The sequence below is a fragment of the Pleurodeles waltl genome, chromosome 6, assembly GCF_031143425.1.
Source record: "Pleurodeles waltl isolate 20211129_DDA chromosome 6, aPleWal1.hap1.20221129, whole genome shotgun sequence".
In the NCBI taxonomy this organism is placed as follows: domain Eukaryota; kingdom Metazoa; phylum Chordata; class Amphibia; order Caudata; family Salamandridae; genus Pleurodeles; species Pleurodeles waltl.
The window spans coordinates 747,900,486-747,918,962 of NC_090445.1; the positions used below are offsets into that span (position 1 = coordinate 747,900,486).

The 18,477-nt window shown below is 41.8% G+C and overlaps 1 protein-coding gene across 1 annotated transcript in view; it reads right to left on the minus strand.

Annotated features, from left to right (window-relative positions):
• Positions 1–18,477, minus strand: part of FHIP2A (FHF complex subunit HOOK interacting protein 2A) — a 256,893-nt gene that overhangs the window by 198,760 nt on the left and 39,656 nt on the right. Inside the window, exon 2 of the mRNA XM_069239277.1 lies at positions 4,374–4,452. Within this exon, the coding sequence (XP_069095378.1) occupies positions 4,374–4,452 (79 nt within the window). The remainder of the gene's footprint in view (positions 1–4,373; positions 4,453–18,477) is intronic.

Consider the following 18,477-nt stretch of genomic DNA (forward strand, 5'->3'; position numbering starts at 1 on the left):
TTTGCTCTGATCAACGTGAGAAGCGGCCTCCAGGTTGCGCTTTGCAGTTTGGGCGATAGTTTTTGAAGTGCTGCAAGTTGCAATGCCACTCTGGCCTTGAGGGTGTTTAAATTCAGGCAGTGCAACCACCTTTCTTGCAACCAAACTCCCACGTATTTGAAGCTATTGGTTCTTCCTACAAGCTGGTTTCCACAGAGCCACTACTTGCCAAAGATACCGACCTTGGTTTTCTCTCAAGTTTAACATCAACTTGATGGATTTGCAGTACTGATCCAGGGTGTTCAGCAATTTTTGCAGCCCTGTGCCTGATAGGTTCAAGAGGACGATGTCATCAGCATAAAGAAGTGCAGTTAGAAGTTGGTCGCCTAATTTGGTTGGGATGTGAACTGGCAGAGTTTAGCTGTGGACACAGGTCTGCAAGATATAGACTGAATAACATCGGGGATAGGACACAGCCCTGCTTTACTTCTCTTCCTATCATAATTTTCGCTGAGACTCTTCCATTACAGCCAACTTTAACACAGGCCCAGTTGTCAGAATATGAGAGCTGAATCCTTTTGAACACATTTGGTGGAATATTGAGTTCCACTAACTTTTTCCACAATCTGTGCCATTACACAGAGTCAAAGGCTTTAGAGAGGTCAACGAAGCAGGCGTACAAGGCCGTTTTTAGTGTATTTTTCCACCTGCAATGCAAGTGCTACCAGGTTCTCAGTGGTGCATGATGAGGGACGGAAACCTGTTTGGTTCAGTGGGATTAGATTCTGTTTGGTGGGCCAGTCTTTTATCTCAACTAGTAGGCACTCTGCGAATACTTTTGCATCAGAGTCGAGGAGGGCAATCAAGCGATAGCTGTCGGGGTTCCCATACGTTCCTTTCTTGTAAATTGGATGGAGAATTTTTTTTTTCTGTGACGCAAGAGTTTAACCGATTACTAAATTGGTTCGAACAAAATTCCAAATTGTGTTTTAAGATCCCAGTCGGGAGGCCATTTGAGCAAGGGGCCCCATTGGTTCTGCAGTGCCTAAGGTGTACTTTGATCTGTTGTGCTTCGAAGGTTGAGTGATTTGGGTTGTGGTTTAAGCACATGTTGCGTTCCGCTGCTTCCTGACAATCATATAGTTCGGAGATGTACTTGATCCATTTTGCTTCAAGCACGATTTGCTTAAAGTCCCTACCGCCTCATGTACCAGTTGGGTGATCATGGACCAAAGGGGGCGGCTGTTCTTTTATTTGCACGCCTCCACGACTTTGATTCATTCCTAGTCTCAGTGTGCCTGCTTTGCTTCCCAGACTGCCTTCTTGTATTTCTTTTTTAAAGCTTGGAAAGAAAAGTGTTGTCTAGTGTCCATGTGTTGTTTCTTTAGAGCTCTGGCAGCTTTGTTAAGCTGTTGCCTTTGTTGCTTTAGCGGTTGGGTGAACCACTGTTTTTTGTTCTGTGGGGGTCCGAGCCTGTGCAATTGTAAGGGAGTTAACTGGTCCCTTAGTGAGGTTAGCATTGCTTCCCATCTGATGATTATATCCGGTTGGGCCCCTGGGTTCGATTTCCAAGTCTTGTATTTTCCCATACACATGTTTGACCATCTTATGTGGTGGAGATGGCTGCCGGGATTCTGTGCCGCTATGTTGTGCATTTGTGCCATGTATTGTTTGTTGTTCATGATTTCCATGATTTGTGGGTGATGATCACTTTCGCATCTTACTTTTATGCTAAATACTTGAATGTGATTGAAGAAAGTTGCAAATGTGTAATCAAGGGTGCTAGGTGATTTCTTTGATATGTGCGTTGGATTCCTTGGGCTATCTGTTGAGAAACGACCATTCAAGGCCCTCAATCCTAAAGCCTCCAATGCTCTTACCAGTGTGTGGTTGCATTTGTTCGCGTCACTGTAGCGTGATACTTGCTGTGGAATACCCAGGCATTGATTTAAGGCTCCTTCTCTGGTACTCCTGTACCTATGACTGGCCATATTTAGGTTGAAATCACCTGTGATTAGCCAGGATGCACTCCCTACAAGGCATTTAGAGATTGTACTTCGTTTTCCGTGTTGTCTACTAACTTCTGTTTGTGGGTCGCACTGGTGTTGATATAGATGTTTAATATCATGACTGTGGTTGATACCTGGTCTAAGCGCCAGTTTTCAATGAAGACGGCTAACAACTGGCATTTTATCAGTCACTCTTTGATGCTTAACTCTTTTCCCGAGTTTCCTCCCAATGGAGCAGGATGGGCTTTGGTTTCTTAGCCCAGTGATGGTTTGTTGTGCATTTTCCTTAGCCGTTTCTTGTTTTTCCTAGACAGAATCATATGAAAGGGGCCTTCGTCTCGGGTGTGCATTTTTCCTGGACTTTCTGTTAATGCTCCCAGTGTCTGTTCTGGGCGTGATTCGGGCTGTGTTACCACGTTGGTAACACCCATTTGAGGTCTGTTTGATGTTCCTGGGGTTGGTTGATCATGTGTCCATTGTCTGCCATTTCTCCACTCTTCGGATTCCTGTTTAAAGTTTACTACTATTGTAGACATGACTGACGGAAGTTCTTGCAGTTTATTCACGATTGGGCTGTAGTGACAATGATGGCCCTGGGTGGGTAGCTCCTTGTTGGCCTCCATTTGTGCTTAGGCTCTTTTGATTAGTGAATTTAATCTGTCCAGCTTGTTTATCCATGGCCATAGTTGTGGTAGCCAAACTTTGCAAGATTTGAATTTAAATGTCTAGTTTGTCTGTATTGAAAATGGTAGCATTTGTTATGTCTGTGAGGGTTTTGTTTAGAGCAGCTAATCCTGCCAGGAGAAGAGGGTCAGAGTCTATGTGCCTCTGGTTTTGCATTGTTTCTGACGTGATCAGCGAGTTTGTGAGGGGTTGGTTCCTGGGCCTCTTTGTGGGTGAGAGTTGGTCATCCCCTCTGTCTACATCAGTGTGGAAGACATTAAAGGTATGTCATCATATCTTTAATGGAGCAGGTTATCCTGCAAAAGCTAACCTTCACTTCTCTGCTGGCAGATCACAATGTGGCAGAACAGAGGAGTTAAAAGAGCCAATCCTGCAGCATGTGAGCAAAGTAGGGGGAAAGTGTGTCAAGTATCTTATTTTAAAGGAGTAATGTTCGAAACAGATTTTCGAGATTTGCATCTGGCAGTGACATGGGTCTTTGATTCAAGCCCCTGGGACACTCATAACGACAAAGGAGTAAACTAGGCATCTATAAGCACTCTTATGATGTCCTCGCTACAAACCTCGGTGATGCACAGAACAAATGTGGTGCATGTTGTATAAAAGGACTTCGGTGAGATTAACTAAACAAGCAGGATGAAATAAGCCAAAACGAATTGATTCAGGAAATCAAATCGTCTCTGAAAGAAACTGTAAAGTGTCATACAAATGATCAGCCGGGCGATCAACACCGCCTAGGAACTGTCAAAAGCATTCTATGGGTTACATTCAATTCTCAACGTCTCTAAAACCCGGTTCTGTAAAGCATAGTAAGGCACAAACGCATGTAAAAACATATGTGAACAGCCACTCCACTCTAGGCTCACCATGAAGAGAAGATTCAACGGGTCGCAGGTAGGGCAACAGGAGTTGGGGGATCGTCACTCAAGGTCATGCCACCCCGACTGAGCGCTGGTAGAGATACAGAGAAATCTCAACAGCGGTACCCTACGGAACACCCCCAAACGAAGGATGAGCCTCAAACTAAAAGGGGGCTGGAAGTAAATCACACAGTGTTTTCACAGGGAAGGCAACACATTACAGAATCGAGTGGGTCTGTAACCCCACTTTAAACAGCGGCACTAGACTTAGATGAATTATTAAAAAGTGGCCCTTTGTTGGTACCCAGGATGGATTTCAACTAATAAAGATTTAACAAAAGCACACAATACCTCGATCACCTGTGAGCTAGCACTGCCTCTGTATTAGTTTGATCAATAAACATGCAACAGTTCCTACCCATAAAAAAAGAAGGGGAAGAAAATAAAAAATAAAAAATCAGCAGTCTGTATTGTGTTCCCCAACATACAGGGCAATTGAAAGGGCGGCTTGGGGTAGAAATGCAAAGCTTTCCCTTGCCAACCTGTCTAGAATTACAGGTTCATGATCAGTTCACAAGGAGAACATTTACCGCAATTCAGAAACAAAGAGTGTCATTGGGCACCATTCTGTATCCCAAAGAAACATCCTGTACTTTAAGTAATCTTCCTAGACGCACAACAAAAATCCTAGGATAGCTTTGAAACACTAGGCTTTCATGCACCGGTGCCTGCAAATCAAACCAAACCACTGTACAGTCATATATCCACCTTTGCATTTCCTACTTGCTGTCAATGCAAAATCCAAAAGCAAACATATAAAAGTAAAAGAACGTTCCCTTACCGGATGTTTCGATGTAGTAATGTGTAATAGCCTTCCAATGGTAAACAAAGTCTTCTTGTAGCGGAAGTGACGGAGCAAGCTGTACAGTAAGAAACAAAAGAAATGTGTCAAAAGTGGGTGTACTTAGGACCCGAGCAGTCAACACTTCAATCTGGAGATGATCTGTACTCCCTTTGGGTCATTCTCACCCCTTGAAAGTCCATAAAAAGAAGGACGCTCCTAAAGTGACCTTCATCTGAACAGACAGGCTCAAGGTTTTGACAAGTATGGAGATTTATTCATCACTGGCAATTAAATTCAACACACTTTTACAAATAGGGTGATTCCGAGCATAGGCAACATACGATTCACAGACTAAAGGTAGCTCTAATCAGTTTAGTGATTGCTTAAAAAGCTGCTTTGTAACACTTTTATGGCCAGGATAAGGCAATAGTGGCAACTGCATACAACAAAAGACATAAATAGAAAGAGCAGGCTCACAAAGAACTGCTACTAAAGCATCTCAAGTTCACAACAGCAGTCTTTTACCAATTTCGCATAGGTGTGTTAAATGGGGGTCAAAGCTGGAGACGTGATGAGAATCTCTGAAGTACTCACAGGCAAAGAGAAATGAAAGACTGTTCAAGAGGCATTCAACACTTCTAAAAATCCTGCATGCGTATCTGGGCCTTCCCTATGCAAACAATCATGAAAAAGGTGCAAGATGTTGGTCTAAACTATGGCATGATCCGAGATCCATTAATTTACTATGAAGCAAATCTTTGTGGTTATGCCCCAAGATCTCTGCTGCAGACATGAAAAGCAACCCTTCTTCCACCCATGATTTCACACCAACTGGTACTTAGAATGCTTCATTGTTAATAGTAGTTGGCAGTTTGAGCTTTTTGGTTCTTCCAAAGTTCAACTATCAAACTCCCAAAAGTAAGCAGAGGCCATTAAAACATTTGGGAAAGAATGAAAACAACCTTGACAGAAAACAGAATGTATTCTGCGCCACAATATTGCTAGAGTGCCTGATGCATTTCATTAGAGTGCCAGTTTATTGATTAGGTTTCTGTTGCTGGTTACTGCTCAGACACACAAAGGACTTCTTTCAGAGGCCTTTCTTTTATAACATCAAAAGTCTCTCTTGAAGTCAAAAACCTTTCTGTACAACTGATCTAATTTTCAAATTAAAGTTTTATTGAACAATCACAGGCCAACTCATGTTTTGTGGCACAAGTCATTTCTTCAGGGTCAATGATGAATAGTCAAAATTTCAATAATCTAAGAACAACATCATATACCATAATTTCAAAGAAAAGGATCGCAGTATGCATAGATTAAGGTAATAAAAGAAGAGGAATTAAAGAAAGAAACAAATAACTTGAAAGGAGAGACAAGAGATACAACAAAAATTATATGAATAATTCAATGAATACATTAAACTTGCGTAACTGAAAACATTTTAAAGACTTAGAAGCGGAAAGGAAGTAAGAGGAAAAAAAAGGATAGAACGAATAACAGACCCGAGGGTATCTTGAGATTCTTCACAAAGTGTCTATAACCACCTAATGGGTTTTGCTTTTGATATGTGGCCAGAAGCTCATAGAAAGTCATTGCAAAAGAGAAACACAAGGTCCCCAAGAAGTGTGAACATAAAAAAGGAAGAAAAAAGCAAATAAATGACTGTTAAGTGAAGCAACAACCTCAAAGGACGTGCTCAAAGGGACAACATGCAAGAAAAGTACAATGGGTCATACCGAAATACATTCTTGACAAACCACGAGGAATAAAAAGTTAAACTAAGTCAGCAAAAGGGTGATCATAGCATAAGTATCCACCTCAAAGGAAGATAACCAAGTACAGAACAATACGTTTGTTTTATCACTGAAGGGAGAAAAAAGAAGTGGAAAACCAGAATACACTAAGTTACCAAAAAGGAAATATCTAATAACCCAAAATATATTTAAAGAAATGTTTCACTTACCTATGATTATAAAGAAATTAACATATTTGGTAAAGGGAGGAATACAAACCTAAGTGGCGTAAGAAGGCAATGAACAAATAGAAATGGGGGTTTTTAAGACAAGAAAAGATTTGAGCAAGAAAAAAGAAATTTGACTCACAGTTTTGCATGCTAACATCACTCAGGTAGTAATCGATGAGTAATAGGGACAAGAACTCTGGTGTACCGCTTAAAGAAACCCTTCGCAGGAATTAATTTAACTAATCTTATTTACTCTTATACATATAAATGCCGCTTGAGTGAGAAGCTCAAAAAAAGCTCTCAACCAAGATGCTGCAAATTCATTAATCAGTTCAGTGATTTCCTAAAGACATATGCCCGGTTAAAAGCCACAGAATGAAGCATCCTAAATAGCAAAAACATTCTCACATATTGAAACTGAAATACTCATGAAGAGAAGGATGTGCAAGTGCAAGGGTTAAAAGTAACCCGCATTAAGTAAAGTATGAAGAAGTAAGAAACAAACTATTTAAAAACTCGCATTGTTACAACTAACAGATAAATGCAAAGCGAGCTCATTGGCATTGCTGAAATAGCGGGCTTGTGTGACAGATAACAATTACTATTTTACTGACAAAAGCATAACGGGTAAGTGGCAACACAAGTAAATACATCTGTATTGACATGTACAGGTGACCGAGAAGGGTATGAATCAAAAGAGTGAACAACAACATTTCGACATGGCAATCGTGACGATAAATGAACGCAGCAGCAAAACTATGGACTCCACTGCTAAACGAAAAAGTCGATAAATACTGGCAAGGGCAACCACATGATTGAACAGGTGATCATAGTGTACATCTGCAAACTCGGTGAAACATCAAAGCATCTGCATTTAGTGAAGTTTGACCATGAGCAACAATCATAAAAAATAATGGAAATCCATAGGCAAACTAAACAAAAAAAAGGGCATCATGGCAGCTATATGAATGCCAATCTTACAGCGACTCACTGTTTGTGTAACTGAAAATTAACTAACATCAATCCCACCAAAAATTAACTGACATCAATACCGGCAAAAATACTCAGAGCATTGAAAGAGCGGAGCAGACAAGCAGTGGAAGCAATTACAATTTTATTTCGAAATAATAAATGTATACTAAAAAGTATAAGAAACTAAACCTCTCAGACACAAGCCACATGACTTCAAAGAACAACTATATAAAAGGCATGCCCAATTTGGTAAGCCTTAAGTTATAACTTGAGGTTGATCTCTTTAGTCGAAATAAGGAATTCGACAATTTAAAAAATCACTGCATAAAAATTCAAACAACTTAAGTTGCCCAGACCCTCTAAGCTGCAAAATACCTTCAGGCGATTTTGCCTTAAGTCAAAAAAATAATAGACAAGTAGCCGGAAGGCTAACTTTTGTTGAAAATTAGTATCCTGATAAAAATTGCCTGCTGGTTGATGTCAGTACTGTGAATTATTTGCAACCGGGTGAGTAGGCGCAGTTAGCATGTGCTGAACTTTACCACATATACATACACGTATATAAGGCTCGCAGACATCAGGGCAGAGTTAGGCCAACAGAGGCCTGGGGCAAGGTCCAGTTGCGACTGAGCAACTGGGAAGCCAGGAAAACATGTATTTTCACATTTTGTGTTCCAATAGCCACATAGGAGGTCAGCTTACTGAACCCTTGGGACCCACTTCTTTATCCTGAGTACATGAAGGAGCAGATCCAGTCCTCCTTCGGAGCTCCTCTTGGGATAATGCAAGCAGAATCCAGTCCTCCTCTGATCTTCTGTAGATCGAGAAAGTGTTCTCAAGAGGATTCCTTTAGATGCCACTTTATAGTTGGCACTAGTCAGTGGTTGGGGTGACTCCTGCATCCTCCTTTAACCAATGGGGTGGAAGATCCCAGAGGTAACCCCACCCACTTTTCCAGCAGTTCCTGTTTACCCTACCACAACCCCAAAGGGCACCTTAACGCCTAAAACTGAAGATGGGGGAATCTTTTCTTCTCTATGCAGAGCACTTGTATCCACCCAGGGGTATCCTTAACAAAGAAAATACACATCGATCCAGTGGTTACAACTCTCAAAAGTCTACTGCACCATTAGTACAGGTGTGGTAGCATATCTATAAATGAATATAATGCCAATGTAATGTATTATTTTACAACATCATGATAACATGAACTTGAAATATCAGGGCAGACAGAACAATGTGCAAGAGGTACTCTGAGCAAAAGAACATACATATACACATATATATTTCCTAAAAAATAAAAAAGACAGTATGTTTCAACATTATTAGGAATATATCCCATTTCAGAAGTTTTGTTGACTGGATAACCCTGTTTGCTGCCCACATTTCAACTTAAACAGAATAAATCCATGGGTCTCATCAGGATGGCGCCGACTGACTGATAGCCTCCAACAGAAGCAACTGGCAGAGCCACCACAAACGCAAGTCATAAATACACTCCCTGTGTTGGCCACCTACCACTTTAAAAATTCATGCACCCTACCAGGTGGGCAACAAGGTGTACTTAAGGGTGACTTATTAATATTTAAAAGCAGTTTCAGAGTAGTTTGACAGGCATGACAGCAGGTTTTTAGGCTCTTGCAGTCAGGCTATACAGCATAGGCCTATACCCATGCTTTACATGCCAACCCGGAATTCAGCCCAATAGGTGCTGCTGTCGACAGGTGCCATTTAACTTCCAGGCCCTGGGGGTATTTGTTTTTTACACCTTACATAGAGACTCATAAGCAAGTTAAATATGTCAATGGGGTAAGTCAAATTAATTACGTCAATCAGGGTTATGTTATTTAATTATGTTAATTAGGCTTAATTATGTTATTTAAAGGAGGAGCACAGGCACTTTACTCCTGTTTAACAAGGCGAAGGTGCAAATAGTTCTAAATCCAGCAAAACAGACGGGGCAAAAACTGGGGGGAAATTACATCAAATATGTTAATTTCCTTCAAGCCCCAATTGTCAGATGACCTACATCCTACGGGGGCCCTTACAGTCAGGTGAAAAAAAATGGCAGTCCTAACACCATCAAACAGGCAATCAGGCACCAAAGGGAGCCTGAGTAGTCACAGACTGGGAGGGCTAATGTTAGGCAAACCTTGAACCTTCAATACACATTTACCACCTGGAGCGCTATTTGTAGGAGACCTTACTTAGCTTGGAAGAGGAAGAGAGACAAAGGAATGAGGTTGTCTCAAATCTGTACTGAAGGATCAAAAACGAATTTTAAAACACAAAATAAATACATTTTTTGTGTGAAAATAAACCACACCTTTTTTTTTAACACAGAAGTCCTTTGTGGCACATGAAAATAAAGCTTGTTTCAGGTGCACATGCTTTCTAAGGATAGGCAAGCAAAATTAGTGGACTAGTCATCTGCAAAATAGCACTACTTTAAAATGGGGCCTATGGGGTTGGCTGTAGGAGGTCGGGAAGGGTCCAAGATGACTCAGCTCCAATGGAAGCCACAGGAGTCACCAACTGCAAGGACTAATGCTAGAGCGAATTTAAACCCCCTCACTTTCCGCCCTCAATACACACAGGTTAACAAACGAAGGCCCTGTTGCTAGGAAACCCTACTTGGCTTGGAAGGGGCAAGGAAAAGGGGTTGAAGTTGATTCAAATTTGCACAAAATGAGCAAAAACTAATTTTAAACATAATGCAACCAATACCAACTTTTGGGCAAAATAAACCACGCTGTTTAAAGTAGGAGCCCTAGGCAGCTCCCTGCAAACTGAGCTCATTTCAGGTTCACCTATATATTATATGCTATGCATTTCCATCATTATTGTGGCCTCACAGTGTTAAATCAACAGAATTCCCAAAGGAATTGAAGCAGGGACAGACGCTGTGCGTAGGTAATTTTTTTATAGAGAAAGGGTCAGTTTTAGCTTAAGAATTTAACGGGCAATGTCTCTTTAAATGTGACCTGCATCTCAATAATTTTCAACAGGCTAATACAAAGAAAATGTCTGGAATGGAGGCTGTTGATTTGATCCAAGCAATGCTGCTGTTCGGAGTTCACGAGGAACTGCATAAATGGACAGTCTGGTGGCCCTCACGATGCAGTTATGCCAGAAACATAGCTTTGTAGGTTCGTGCATCAACAATTTTTGCAGGCGTATACGTACTCTTCGTAGGGAGAAAAATGCAACAGATGTTAGTAAACCACAAAAGTGGTGCCCTCTCAGGTACAACTAACTCTTAACATTTCAAATTGAAAAAAATCATGCATGCACCCATTCACGAACATTCTCACTGCATCAAGACGATGCAAGTCTGACTTGACATTTGCAGCTGTGTAATAACCTATTGTTACTAATTCTTTAAAATATATTGTGTAGCCCTGGTCTCCTACCATTAAATAATACTCTCTCAGCTCATTTTGTTGGCTATTTGGTGCACTGCATGCATTGCAATGAGGGGCTATTTAACAACTCAAAAGCACACTGAAACGTCATATATTAGTTCTCTGTCAGACACGTATCATTTACAAAGCATTGTTCTGTCCTACTTTTTTTCACTGCCACACACGTTAAATCATTTTAGCCGGTAATCCCATTTTTCCTGTATGAGTAACCTATTATACAATGATAAACAAGGAGTGGCAAAACCAATGGATCTGGCTTTAATATACCACCATGTGCATTGCTTCTTGCAAATTTGCAGACATTAAACCGGACTACTGCCTTTGCCACTGGGTTGTTTATAATACAGTTCGGCTTCCCTGTAAAACGTTTTTACTACTTTATCGCTTTCGACAAATTTAAGGTGGTAGAACATAAAACTGAGAGGTGGCCCACCTCCCAAAAATGAATGCGGTGCTAGTATACAGGGTTTCAACAGGTGTTCACATATTTGCTAATGCTCACGAAACTTTGCTTTGTTGACAAAACAAGCGTGTTTCAGTAATAGAACAATACCAAAACAAGCACTGGCAATGCCAAAAAGGGCTGGCTTTTTAATGCACTGTCAAGCCAGATCTCGAACTTCATGTACGTTAATGACTACCCTCCTCCCATCTGGCCCGAGAAAAACGTCATAAATTATCTAGTTATCAGACGCTCTTTCACTACTCATCGCGCCTCCACGGCCTGAATTGCTAAGGACCTGTCTACGGCTTATCAAGGCCCTGTTTCTACGGCTTATCAAGGCCTTCCATATCATCTTTTACCCACGTACTCAATTACCTAATCACCCTTTTGCTGCTTAGGCAGCCTTACCACTCTGAATTCCTCAATTTTTAAAGATCTTTATCACCTATTCCAGCCCACAGATCCAATTAATATTGTTTACTCAGGCCGGACGGCCCAGCCTTGATGAAGTCACCTGTGTGACGAAACACGCGTTGGCTGTTTATCCATGACGATTATCATGCTCTACAACAACTACGAATAAAGGCACTTTTTTCTAACAAGACTCTGGACGTTTTCTTCAACCTCGAACTCTCGCTCATCTTCAACATACCATCAGGGTTTCTCATCCCTGCAACACTATTGGACACTACTTTCTGTGTGCTCTGGCCAATTTATTTTTACAATGATATGTGTGTACAATGAGAGTTCAAGCTCAGGCAGCTAACGTGTGCGGAGCCAAAGACCCTGCCTAGGTCACTCTCACTGAATTATCTGGTGACAGCTGTACTGTGAAGCCAGTCCATAAACAAAGGGAAGGCAACATTCATCAACATTTCAATGTTCTACGTAAGCGTCCCCAGAACGGCTTGCTGTACTATAAAGAGAGGACATTGCACTGTGACAAGGCAGCACTCGCTGTCTGTAAACAAGTTGGTCATATTTCAATATCCGATTGAAGGTCGCTTGAGAACGCGGTGAATTTACAGAAAGACAGATCTCGTGAGGAGACTAACAGTTTAACGGACACTGGAGAGCCCTAATTTAAAGAGGCGCTGTGGTCTCTCTTGATTTCTTCACTACAGTTATAAATGTCAAAATGCCCTCGGAATATAAGCAATGACCATTGCTATGTAATATGACAGAGTAGGGTGTTGCAATTACGTTCTCAAACTCTGGATGAGGATCACAGCTAAATTTACTCATTACATTCATAAGCCCTCCCTCCCCCAAACAGTTCAATAACATGGCTTGCTTTCCATCATCTGGTAAACGTTCTTCTCCAGGCGCAAGCATGTACGTTTAAAAGCAGCAACACTTTCCTGCCATGGAGTCTCAGGAAATATTACTTTAAAAAAAACACAAAAAAAAAAACAACTAAAAACAACAAAATTAGCCATATAGTCTATGTTGAGAACTTATTCCAGTGCTGAATGTTTTCTTTTTACTTATGTTGTTTATTGGATGTAAAGGTGTTGCCTTTCAATATTATTTTCTGATACGAAATAAGCGCTTTATTTTTACCATGTCACTTGATGTCAATGTGATTAAATGATTCTCATTATTTTATGTATTCACTGTTTACCTTCCTGAGCCTTCAGAAGTTCGCAGGAAACATGTCGCCTATTTCGTTGGTGAAGCCAAAGCAAAATAAAACAGTGGCACAACACAGGCAGGGTCCTTGTCAAACGATGTATTCCATTGGTGCCAACAGGACCTCAGGTGAACGGTGTCCGATCTGCTCATGACCACTTTACTAGCTGGTAGGCACTCCGCTCTCACCACATACTTAGTAAAGTGCTTCATATGCACTTTGTAAAGTGCTCTATTAAGCGCAGAACACTTCAAGGATGCTCGTAACCGCAGCGAAGGTGAGTGCTTGGGATGGGTTGAGAATTTCCTCAGGGTCAGCACAGTATCCACGTAGGTGCTATGTGTTATTATTTGAAATTATGCTAGCTCCACAGCAGCAAGACCTTAGCATAAAAGGCGGAAACAGGATGTTAGCTCTCCCAATTCATTACAACACAGCTTACAGTTCATCCTCTCTAATACAGGGAGTGCAGAATTATTAGGCAAATGAGTATTTTGACCACATCATCCTCTTTATGCATGTTGTCTTACTCCAAGCTGTATAGGCTCGAAAGCCTACTACCAATTAAGCATATTAGGTGATGTGCATCTCTGTAATGAGAAGGGGTGTGGTCTAATGACATCAACACCCTATATCAGGTGTGCATAATTATTAGGCAACTTCCTTTCCTTTGGCAAAATGGGTCAAAAGAAGGACTTGACAGGCTCAGAAAAGTCAAAAATAGTGAGATATCTTGCAGAGGGATGCAGCACTCTTAAAATTGCAAAGCTTCTGAAGCGTGATCATCGAACAATCAAGCGTTTCTTTCAAAATAGTCAACAGGGTCGCAAGAAGCGTGTGGAAAAACCAAGGCGCAAAATAACTGCCCATGAACTGAGAAAAGTCAAGCGTGCAGCTGCCACGATGCCACTTGCCACCAGTTTGGCCATATTTCAGAGCTGCAACATCACTGGAGTGCCCAAAAGCACAAGGTGTGCAATACTCAGAGACATGGCCAAGGTAAGAAAGGCTGAAAGACGACCACCACTGAACAAGACACACAAGCTGAAACATCAAGACTGGGCCAAGAAATATCTCAAGACTGATTTTTCTAAGGTTTTATGGACTGATGAAATGAGAGTGAGTCTTGATGGGCCAGATGGATGGGCCCGTGGCTGGATTGGTAAAGGGCAGAGAGCTCCAGTCCGACTCAGACGCCAGCAAGGTGGAGGTGGAGTACTGGTTTGGGCTGGTATCATCAAAGATGAGCTTGTGGGGCCTTTTCGGGTTGAGGATGGGGTCAAGCTCAACTCCCAGTCCTACTGCCAGTTCCTGGAAGACACCTTCTTCAAGCAGTGGTACAGGAAGAAGTCTGCATCCTTCAAGAAAAACATGATTTTCATGCAGGACAATGCTCCATCACACGCGTCCAAGTACTCCACAGCGTGGCTGGCAAGAAAGGGTATAAAAGAAGGAAATCTAATGACATGGCCTCCTTGTTCACCTGATCTGAACCCCATTGAGAACCTGTGGTCCATCATCAAATGTGAGATTTACAAGGAGGGAAAACAGTACACCTCTCTGAACAGTGTCTGGGAGGCTGTGGTTGCTGCTGCACGCAATGTTGATGGTGAACAGATCAAAACACTGACAGAATCCATGGATGGCAGGCTTTTGAGTGTCCTTGCAAAGAAAGGTGGCTATATTGGTCACTGATTTGTTTTTGTTTTGTTTTTGAATGTCCGAAATGTATATTTGGGAATGTTGAGATGTTATATTGGTTTCACTGGTAATAATAAATAATTGAAATGGGTATATATTTGTTTTTTGTTAAGTTGCCTAATAATTATGCACAGTAATAGTCACCTGCACACACAGATATCCCCCTAACATAGCTAAAACTAAAAACAAACTAAAAACTACTTCCAAAAATATTCAGCTTTGATATTAATGAGTTTTTTGGGTTAATTGAGAACATGGTTGTTGTTCAATAATAAAATTAATCCTCAAAAATACAACTTGCCTAATAATTCTGCACTCCCTGTATATGTATGGCACTACCATAATGTTCCTCGACTCAGAGGGCACTGTTGCTCCGGTTCTTCCCCTCACCAAGGACTCTCTTGCTGCCGTATTGTCTCTGCTGCACCAGTGTCTGCTCCTCACAGAACCTGCGTATCTGAATGTCGTACTTCGTCCGTCCACTTGGTGTCACCGTAAAAACAACCGTGCAACATATTTAACCTTAGCTTATTTGCTTCCAGGACCCCATGTTTGTCTCCATCTTGAATAAGAAATAAAAGGTTCCCGCCGTTAAGTAATAAAAACATTTTTGAGCTCATAATATGCAGTGGTCATGACCAAACAGTCTCTTTGCATCCCCATGAACTTTTTTCAGGGTAGTGTCCAAACATTTGGAGTTTTTGCTCCCTTTTCTTTCCTACAGTTTCTTACCCAATTTTAGGTTGCAGCCTACCAGGCAGTGTAGCTGTCTGGTTTGCTAAAGATATCTTGGGCCTTTCAGAGAGTTGACCTAGGAATCGATTCCTGTCATTGATTACCATTGGCTTTGAGGTTTGTAACGCACACCTTGTGGTTTTCCATTTACTGGCTTTATTTGCTTTAGGCTCTCCAGGTTCAGTTTGTCCCTCCTGTTGCCTAAACTGTGTTTTCTGTATTCTTCCACTAACTCGTTTTCTGTTAAAAAGCCTTTAAATCTTGTTCTTCTCTTGTCACATTTGTTGTGCATTCCAAGAGAGAGGTCAAATGCCAAGCACTGTCTTCCAGGGGCGCTGGTTTACTTTTCTTTTTCTGAATTCAAATGAGAGAATTTCTGTAACAATCTTGCTGGATACTGGGGGTAGGAAAGAGTTTTTCTAGCACATGACAACATTTAAATGAACTGTGTAAATATTTCAGAATATCTCAGAATAATGAACACAAAAATTAAGTAAATTTTTTGTTATTTCTGAAGTCTGATGGAAACAAATACTTTAATATGATCAAAACGAATCATTAAACTAGGTGATGCAATTACCACACATTTTCGTCTGTGCACTGTATAGCTGTATTAGTAAAACTTTATATTTGTGCAGATGTAATAGTCATTTCAATTGAAAATGTGTTGTCTGTAATGGCAGTGTGCTACATACCAGGAATAATCCACCGTACGCCACTCTACACCACACCACTGTACTCTAGTCTGCACCACTCCATTTTACACCTCTCCATGCCACTTGCATTCTGCACCACTCCACTCTTCGCCTTTCTATTCTACCCTTTACCACTCTACTCTATGCCACTGCACTATACACCACCTGTTAGCTCTTTGTGGCAAGCATCCTACTGATCCCCAACCATCTTCTACTGCAAGGGACATAGTGCTTTCTAATGATATACATTGGCTTAAATGTTCGCCTAGATACTTTAATAGCCATCAATCAGTTCAGCTTTGCACTCAAACCTGGGTAAGCTGGGTAACTGTTTAAATTCAGAAAGGGATTTGAGTTCAGATAGCAACTTGCATAATAATCTCTTCTCGTATATTTCGTCATATTTTTTTGCCCTGGTATCTGTAGGGAAATGTGTGTTTTGACCACTGACTTCGTGTTGCACCATTTTCCACTTGGCTTAGCTGCCCACCGTCACATCAGTGTTCACCAGATACAGACTCCATTTTGCATTCAGTTTAGCCTTAGATTCATTCTGCCTATTGACTATCGTAGCAGTAGAAACTGCAATGTTAAAGGCTGCCAGTGATTTTCTACGTTGTCTGTCTGTTTTCGAGCTTTTCCTCACCAAGGGCTTTGGTTAATAGGGATGTACTCCGATGACGGGGAGTGGCCTTGCTTCGACTCGACATATTGGGATTGTGGCCAAATCCCAACGTGTTATTTTCAAAGCATACCTAAACTAGCCAGCATGTTTGAATCAGAACAGGAGGGGGTTTTCCAGAAAGCTCCTTTGGTTTTTTAAAGATAGAAAACAGACCCAGTGCGACAGTGAGAGATTCAGAGGCCTCAATCAGGATTCAGACGTCAGATGCCTGGTATAGATTTCCTGTGAGGGTAGAGATCTCTTTCGCAGTCGAACGGGGTCATCGGCTTGCTGGCAGGAGAAAGATGAAGCACCTGACAGGCCCTACGGTGATGCATTTTTATTAATTATTTGCTTTGCATTATAATATAGATACATATTTGCTGTGTATCTTGCAGTGGATAATCATTTTGACATGATTTCATTTCATTTCATTTCATTGCTGTGACTATTTTTAAACATGTGCTTTCAACATGCTAACCTCCTTTTAGGAACCTTGCGTGGTGAAATAATAAATGCCTGCTTTGGACTCGGAAGTGTATTCCAGAGTTTCTTTGTCAGCTCATGGGTAATTCAGTTCCGTCATTAGTGAAAACCAAAACAGTATCTCATACTTACAAGTGTGTAACTAGATCAAATACCTGGTTTAATAAGGAATGCAGACAAGAGTGAAATTTGTTGGCCCTGGCCATAACATCTAAGGCCATTGTCAGAATCTCCTCCATGAGAAAGGAGTAGAAGTCCATCTTGGCCAAAGCAAAAAAAATAGAATGGGATTAATCGAGGTGGCTAGATTTAAAAGCAGCCTGATATACAAACGATTCCACCAAGTTCTGGTCTTTGGTGACCTGGAGCGATAATGGTTCACCGGCTCCTCCTACAAACTATATATCCAAATCAGATTGGTTTGAATACTTCTCAAAATTGTATTCTGTGTGAATCCCAGATCTTGCTGGGAGAGTGCTTCACAAGGTGGAACCCTGCATTTAGGCTGGTCCCTTGTTTGACCTAGGCAATATTTTTATCTCCCTGGATGCTATTACCAACAGCTGAGCCTCCGGATTCAGTGGTATTCCAGCTGACTTATTTGCCTTTGATTGCAAAACTGGTCCAAGTGTATTCTTGCCCCAGCTAAGGCCACAGCGAGGGGAGCTTCTATTTTGGATTCATGAAAGGGAGCTGAGAGGTATACCTGTTATACCAATTAGTCTCATTGACTGCATCCAAAGGATCTTTTGTTGTCTTGTGTTGAATAAAACCCACGGCTGGGTTACAGAAAATAAGATATTGGGCCTCATTACGACCCTGGTAGTCTAATGATCGCCAGGGTTGCGCGTGGGGGGGGAGGTGGGGGGGGGGGGGGGGGAAGGAGGGCAGGGGTTGGGTGGTCAGGCCCCGGCCAATGCAGCCCTCTGAGCGCTATATTATGATCGCAGCAGTAGTACCAAGGGCGGAACACCAGATTTCGTTTACACGACAGTCTGGCGGTCCAAATCAGCCAGGGCAGCACTGCAAGCGGCGCTACCCTGGGGATTACGACCCCCTACTCCACCAGCGATTTCATGGCAGTAACACCGCCATGAAAAGGCTGGCGGAGACAGGGTGCAGGGGGGGCCCTGCACTGCCTATTAACTTGACATGGGAAGTACAGGGGCTCACCTGGCTAGCCCCGTCGCAATGTTCACTGTCTGCTTTGCACCCTAGGAACTACAGCATTGCTGCCAGCTCTATTACAAGCCAGAGACAATGCTGTAGGCCGTTTCCCACAGGGTGAGTGGGTGGAATCTGAGTTTTCACCCGCTGACCCAGAGGGAAACTCGTAAGGACCCCGGCGGGGACGCTGCCACTTCGGCTTTTCCATCCAC